The following is a 7297-nucleotide window of genomic DNA, read 5'->3' as shown; positions in this document are numbered from 1 at the left end:
ATCTTGTTCTCCATATTAATATGTATTTGGAGACCAAATTTTACATTTTTTAAAAAGTTTTTACTATTTTTTTAGATAGGTAGAAAATCAAATATCTGAATGGTGCATAATTTTTTTAGATCAACTGATTTTCTACCTATCTAAAAAATAGTAACAAATTTTCAAAAAATATAAAATTTGGTCTCCATACACATATTAATATGAAGAACATATTTGAGTTTTCAAAATCCTAACGGTTTCATCTTGTTCTCCATATTAATATGTATTTGGAGACCAAATTTTACATTTTTTAAAAAGTTTTTACTATTTTTTTAGATAGGTAGAAAATCAAATATCTGAATGGTGCATAATTTTTTTAGATCAACTGATTTTCTACCTGTCTAAAAAATAGTAACAAATTTTCAAAAAAATATAAAATTTGATCTCCATACACATATTAATATGAAGAACAAGATGAAACCGTTCGGATCAATCGTTAGAATTTTGAAAACTCGAATATTGAGCCGTAGCACCGTAGTCTTACCCAGTTTAAAAGCAACTATTTTAGAATGAACTATCACGATGCACTTACTTTATAGCTATGGATCAATCAAAATTTAGATATGATTCCGTAAAGAAACAGCATGAAGAGTCCACCACAAATTGTTTACTGGATCTTCTGTCATATTTTCAACAGTTGAAAAAGCTGTAGATCACTTGAACTCGTTAGGTCATAGCAACTTATCCGCCACAGCTACAAACGAAGTACAGCAGAGGATCCCAAAAGAGCACTGCTCATTTTTTTTTATCACCAGCCGGCTGTAGGCACTTCCCTTTCACCGGTGCATCAACATGGCATGGTGGAGCCGGTTCCGTCACGGAACGGTACGGCATGTGTTACTATTTTGTGTTGTGACTCGTGTATAGCGTGCCGTGATCACCCATTGATATTTTGGTCACAGCACGTTACGCGAAAGATCCGATCACGACACGGCACGTAATCACGCGAGTCACGTGTAATTAGGACCATTAAATCAAATGGTGAATCTTGAATAAACTAACTTAAATTATGAAAAAATAGTTAAACGTAAAAAATGTGATCAGTTATGTTTGAACACGGCACGTAAATAGTCACTCGCGTGCCGTGATCACTCCTTGACATTTTGATCACGGCACATCATGACACGTTTTTCCACTCTACTCGCAATTGTATTTGTAACAAATGCCTCGTTACTTAATTAAAATCAGACAGTCCAGATTAACGATTTGACACTACCAATTGGAGGGACATGAGCTGATTCTGGGCTAAAACATGGTTCGGTGTCTGTCTCATCTGGGCTGGGCTGGGCTGGGCTGAAACATGGCTTTCTAAAATCGATTAATAAATAATAACTAATGGTGCAAAATTAGAAAGGGCTTCTCCATCGAGGTATCAAATGGAGAAGAGCCACCAATAAATACTACAAGACGAAAAGAAAGGGTTACTTGAACGGCTCTCGCTTCTTATCCTATTGGCACAGTCAATTCTGGTGATCTATTTTCCATGGCTTCCATCTTGGGCAACATTTCAAAAACCACTCCACACCGGCCGATCTTGCCATCGTCGAGGCCAAGACGCTTCCATGTATGTCTCTGCCGCCTACCAACCAAACCAAACAAAGCCCGGTTGCCGGCTTCCATCGTGAAGTTGTACAAAGATGCTTTGAAGGGAGGGAAGGGCTTGCGAGAATGCCTGAGTCCAAAAAAGAAAGGTGACTGGAAGGACTTGGTCTTGATGAGCCTTTCTTTCGCGGTGTATATATATGTGTCTCAGCAGATTGTCTGCACCTACTGTGCTTGGATCTCCATGCTCAATCATACTTAATTAATTATATGACTTTTAGTTATATACTTATTTATTTTGTAGATATGGCGTATCATTGTAGTTCAGAAGCTTGGATTTCCATCCAGCTAATTAAAACCGCTGTAATAAAAAATTCTGCTTGATATTTAATTGATATTTTTATTTTCTTTTACTTATCTAATCCGCTTGAGTTCTTTAACATACATTTTTTTAGGAGTTGACCGTTAAAGATCCAATGAACACCCCTAAGTTGATCAATTTAACTGGAAATAGTTAACCAAAAGATATCATACTTTATACAGAGAAACGTTCGTACTCATTAGTAAAGCATAACAAAACTGATTCTTTCATTAGTTCATTGCAACTATGTTATGCTCATGGTTGCACATGACATATTTCTCCCATTTAAGAGAGAGCATGTTCTTTATCATTATTTAAGACGCTCACTTGTAGCAGTTTATTTTTATTGTTTCGAGAAGTTGCTTATGTCAGTGAAAGGGGCTAGCTTGGGCTTGTGGCTCGGCGACTTCTTCAAGCGACAAACAAGGGCATGCTTTTGATACTCCCTCTTATGATCAGATATTGGTATCTGCCGTTGGCTATTTAATTTCATGTTGGATCGGCATGTTTCAAAATTTTCTTGAGAGGTTTTCTGAGCAAGACACTCAATCTTCATGCTGCGCAACTTGTTTTGCAATTCTGAAACTCTCTTCTGCAACTCTTCCATGTTATTTTCAGAGACTTTTGCTCGATGCTTCCACTCAATTACCTACCACATGTGCATATTGATAAGTTCAACAACATATTTTTTTTGGTATTAAATAAGTAAGAATAACCTAATTTTTGCAAAGAATAATGTATTAAATTTCTCAACATAAAATAAAACAAAAGGGCAAGGTACAGAGCGCCACTCAATAACAATACCGCTCACAGTTCAGTTCAGACTTCAGATAGTGTTCAACTGGGCCTTTTGGCAAATTGCATTCAAACATAACCGGTAACATATTTTGCAATAGGTCTTAGCAAAAAGTTGAGTTCACCCAACACATTTTTCTTTCTTTTTTGTGGAAGGGGAAAAAAGCAAATTCAAGCAGACAAAAAAAGGAAAAACGAAAACAAAGAATCTATGGGTAACAAGAAGCTTTTCCAAGAAAACAAACAGTTCATTACATACTTGGGCATGAAGGGAGCGAACATTAGTGTCAGAGGCAATGGCTCGGCGCTGCCACAAATCTCGGGACGATTGCAGTTCCAGCATCTCCTGTCTCACTTGCTCCAGCATAGCTTGCATCTCGGTCCATTGCTCTGATTCCACCTTCACCTGCTCCATTATCTTCCCTACTATTTCCCGGCACTCACACCTGCTGCTGGTTTCTGCACCTATTTTTCCACGATCCTCTGCCTTAACCTGCTGTGAAAATATATGCACGTGATTTAACAAATCACATATGCTATTCAAATAAGAAAAAGACTGTTCAATTTTAATCTCCTGATTACTGGTCTGTGAAGCCATTGATGATTAAATCATTGTATTTGCATGTTACTCTGATGCAGTGTTAGTTGCGCAAGTATGAATAATAATACAATAGCAGCGGATCTTAATTAGCATAATGAGTTAATGACAGAGAGAGAGCCCTCATGTCAGGATGACATTTACATCCCAATAAATTGGTTCAGTCAGAGTTATTGTAAGTTCAAAATAAGACAATTTCTGGAAGAATATTATATGCCTGGAGTTATTAGGTCTTGATACATAAGCAGAACATGTAACCTAACACAAATGTAGCAACTCAAATTCAATGCAGTAGATGTTGTAGGGTACATTTCCAGAACAGGCATATATTTTTGAAATTAAAATATTTAATATTATTTTTTTTCAAATAAAAACAACAATTATAAAATAAAGAAAAAAACGGCTAATAATGCCAAAATAATAAGAATATTATGCCACTACTGGTAACATTATCTGGTTCATTTTGGGATAAACCTCAATTAAATCTCTATATATGTTTTATTTTTATTGTTGTAGTAATTGGGAAGGCTCGTAAATCTCTAGCTATATTGAGCCACCAGGCTTGAACTCGTGACTGCCTTGAAATAATCTCTAGAGCTTACCAGTTGAGCTACTAGCTCGGTTTCCAAATATTTCATAGTTAAATCATCAAATAACACTATTTACTATACTATTCTATATAAATTTTAAAACTCATCTATATAGTCGATTCATCACTAGACTTATATCTTGATATCACAATCTCATGTTAGCATGATGTTGCTCATAATGCACTCAATTGAAGGAAAAACGTAAAATGTAACAGGTGGATGTATTGTATAAGCCTGGTAAGGCCATTTCAACACCTAAATTCATAAATTGTGGTCTAAAGCTAACCCAAACATTCTCAGATGCTAGCATCAGAAAGGACAGGGGCCCACTGGAACAAATGTTGAAGTTTTAAGTGGATTTTGCAAACTCCCCAAAAAGCAAAAATACTGAAAAGTATTGTCGGCCCCTCCAACAGTACCAACTCTGATAAAAGCACATGGGCCAAGCAACTATATAACCCACTGGTTTACCGTGCATATCTTACGAGTTCTAAAAAGTTTCTAATGAGGGCCCAGCAGGGTGCATGTGCTTGTTTTTGTCAGGAAACGGTTTGTATTTACTTCTTTGTCCCCTATAGAAAGTGAGGTTTGTATTTACCCTTTTCAAATGAAGTTCTAATTTTACAAATTATAAAAAGAAAATATTGTTCCGTCCTTTTTGTGCTCTTAAAATCTGAGGAAATGATTCACGAATCACGAGAACTAAATCCATATTTAGTACATCTTACTTTTATATTGAGGGTCTAATCATGAACGTTCATGTGAAGAGCACAATATAATCTTCTGATTTTTAACTTTGAGATAACCCAAAAAAATCATTGTTCTATTTCTATAAATCCAGTTTCTATTATCATTATTACCTAGAAAATTAAAAAATTGTTTGCCTAGTTAACTGTGTATCCCAAAACTCTTTTCCAAATGATGTCTTTCTATCAGATAAGGAAGCGGCCTCTAATAAATTCGATCTATTATTATATCCATATCTTTCTGAACGAAGGTTACTGTTACTATAGGATCGGTAACACATACTCAGATGATCAACAGTCTAATAAATAACCTACTTCAGGCCTTCAGCTAAACGAAGTCTGATACAGTTGAGATCACATAAATTCTACATGCACCATTAAAGCCCCTTGATAAACATGCCCAAAAAGAAATGATAAAACAATTATAAAAAAAAAAATTCCCAAAAGATCGTCAGGCACCACTTTAACTAACGGCTACATGCGTAGTTCACCCTGCCTAGTCTGCACTTGTGGGGACCATATCAGACTTCCAACGCCATTTTAAAATTCAAACTGGGAACTCAGAAAAAAGACAAAACTACCCGACCTCCTCTAACTATTGTCCCCTGGATAGTTTATGGGCTGTATTAAGGTCATAGGTCAACGACATCCTACAAAATACCAAGGTTTGCATTTGACGGGTGACAAAAAGAATTAGGTCTACGGCCGTGGGCCGTCATTCTCTCCCAAAAGATAAATGAATTATATTTTATTAACAGGAAAAATTAAGGCAAGATTAATTTCACTGTAAAACGGAGACGAAAATGTAATTCCAAACCAAACCTGTTCTTGCCTCCAGCGTGGCATGAATCCCTGCTCCACCATCCTCTCAAGCTTTCCCTTTGACAGTCCGTCCATTTTTCTCTTAAGCACCTCCACCTTCAAATTTTCAAAATTACAAAATCAAGAAATAAAGAAATAAAAAAGAAAAAAAAAACTATTTTGGTAAAATTGACATTTTTTTTATCAGTAACAATTACATCAGACATCTGGGCATTCTCATCCTGATCATCTGTTTCAGCAACAACTCGACAAATCTCATCATCAGGCAGCGCCTTCTCCTGCCGGTGCAAAACCGGCAGAGTAATTTCGCGTATCTCCTTGATTGCAACCTCCTCGCTAATCGGCATTTTCTCCAATCGCCGACGTAGTGTAGAGGCCTGTCTGTCAAAGTTTCTTCCTTGACACCTCTGGAGCTGTCGAAAGCTCTGCCTTCCTCCCTCCTTCTCCATTTGCAACTCCTCCAACATCTCTTCTAAATCTTGGATCTCTTCATCTAAATCTGTGCCGTCTATCTTCTTTCGTCCCTGTATGAACATGCATTGATCTGTCAGTGCTTTTCATGATAAAAAAAAATAACAAAAAAAAGACCAATTTGGATGAGAAAACTAAGCATGGCAATCTCATTTTCATGCATTTAGAGCACTTTGTACCGTTATAATTAATGACAAACAACAAATTATCTTAAACTTAATTTGATAGAGAAACATCAAACATGAATTATTTAATTAGTTATCTTATGGCACTCACTGAGACAAGAGTCTCCACAGCTGATCTCAGAGCAGACTCCATCTGGCCACGCTGGCGATCAAGCTTGCGAACAGCTACCTCACGCTCAACTCTGAGAAAGTTGCATTCAGCTCGGAGCATCTCTGCCTGGAATCGCCACTTCTCCTCCCCTGAATCCTCATCACAGTGACGTGGCGGAGACACTGGAGCGGATTCAGCCCGGACTTGCTTTTCTAGGTCAAAGAGAGAAATGAGATTTCGGTCCGGTTTGGTTCTACTGGTTCGACTTGACCGGCTCCTGCGAGGTAGATTGAGGATTCGCGGGGTTTGTGCTGGAGGTTGATGCCATTTTCCACGCCTAGCTGCCATTTATGGGGTTTAGAGTCGGTAGGTAAGTTGTATTGGAAATGAGAGAGAGATAAAGAAAGGAAGAGGGATGGACCGAATGGGTAATATATGCCTTTTCCTTTCTTTCGAGATGAAGGGGGTGAAAGGGAAAGGAGAGAAAAGGTATGAAAATGGAGGCGGTGTTTCTCGTTTTCTGTGGGGAAAAGGCCACGATTTGAAAGGATCTTGTTGCAATTACTGAAATACCCTTCAACGGGTATTCCTGTTTAAGCCTTTTTGAAATTGATTTGATTAACATCTGACAGGCCCGGTGATGAGAAATTATCCAATGATAGGCGGTGCATTGCTGTGACTTTCTGATTCATCCAGGATCGTCTGATTTCAATCGACTGAATTAGATCCCGTAAAAGGTATGACACCGGCTGCTCCAAAACGCGACACTACTGAAAGGATTTTGTATTGTATTTAATCGAAAATGCTATCGTCTAAAATGCAAAATAAAATATTTAAAATTTGTGATATGTTTGAAGAGGAGGGTTCAAATGCATCCATCATGCCTCCATTTTTTAAAACTTTAATAACTCAAGATTTAAAACTTAAAAGTCAAAATAAAATCGTTAGATGTGATCTATGTTATTTTCTCTCTGTGCTCATAAAAAATTATCACATTTCAATTTTATTTTTATGTGAATCAATAAGTTCAAAAATCAACGTCTAGAAATCATCCAAA

At 37.1% G+C, this 7297-nt stretch overlaps 1 protein-coding gene across 2 annotated transcripts; it reads right to left on the bottom strand.

The window, feature by feature from the left end:
* Window positions 1-2077: 2077 nt before the first annotated feature.
* On the bottom strand, window positions 2078-6755 carry LOC144559757 (myosin-like protein). Of its 2 annotated transcripts, none has more exons than XM_078308868.1 (5): window positions 6241-6755; window positions 5691-6017; window positions 5494-5589; window positions 2997-3230; window positions 2078-2591 (listed from the first exon to the last, which is right to left on the bottom strand). In XM_078308868.1, the coding sequence occupies exons 1-5, from the start codon at window positions 6586-6588 to the stop codon at window positions 2286-2288; spliced, it is 1311 nt and encodes a 436-aa protein (XP_078164994.1). In that variant the 5' UTR covers window positions 6589-6755; the 3' UTR covers window positions 2078-2285. The 2 variants fall into 2 exon arrangements, with proteins under 2 accessions (XP_078164994.1, XP_078164993.1); XM_078308867.1 differs by having other exon boundaries at window positions 2997-3233; window positions 6241-6739.
* Between the last annotated feature and the right edge of the window lie 542 nt (window positions 6756-7297).

The sequence above is a fragment of the Carex rostrata genome, chromosome 9, assembly GCF_964058835.1.
Source record: "Carex rostrata chromosome 9, lpCarRost1.2, whole genome shotgun sequence".
NCBI lineage: Eukaryota > Viridiplantae > Streptophyta > Magnoliopsida > Poales > Cyperaceae > Carex > Carex rostrata.
The sequence above is the reverse complement of the archived record's forward strand: the minus strand, read 5'-3'. Positions and strand labels throughout refer to the sequence as shown.

Coding starts and splice junctions, on each gene's coding strand:
- LOC144559757 (XM_078308867.1), bottom strand. CDS start 6,588: ATGGCAGCTAGGCGTGGAAAATGGCATCAACCTCCAGCACAAACCCCG. Junction 6,018..6,240: donor CTGTGGAGACTCTTGTCTCA/GTGAGTGCCATA, acceptor ATGTTCATACAG/GGACGAAAGAAGATAGACGG. Junction 2,592..2,996: donor TTCGCTCCCTTCATGCCCAA/GTATGTAATGAA, acceptor CACATGTGGTAG/GTAATTGAGTGGAAGCATCG.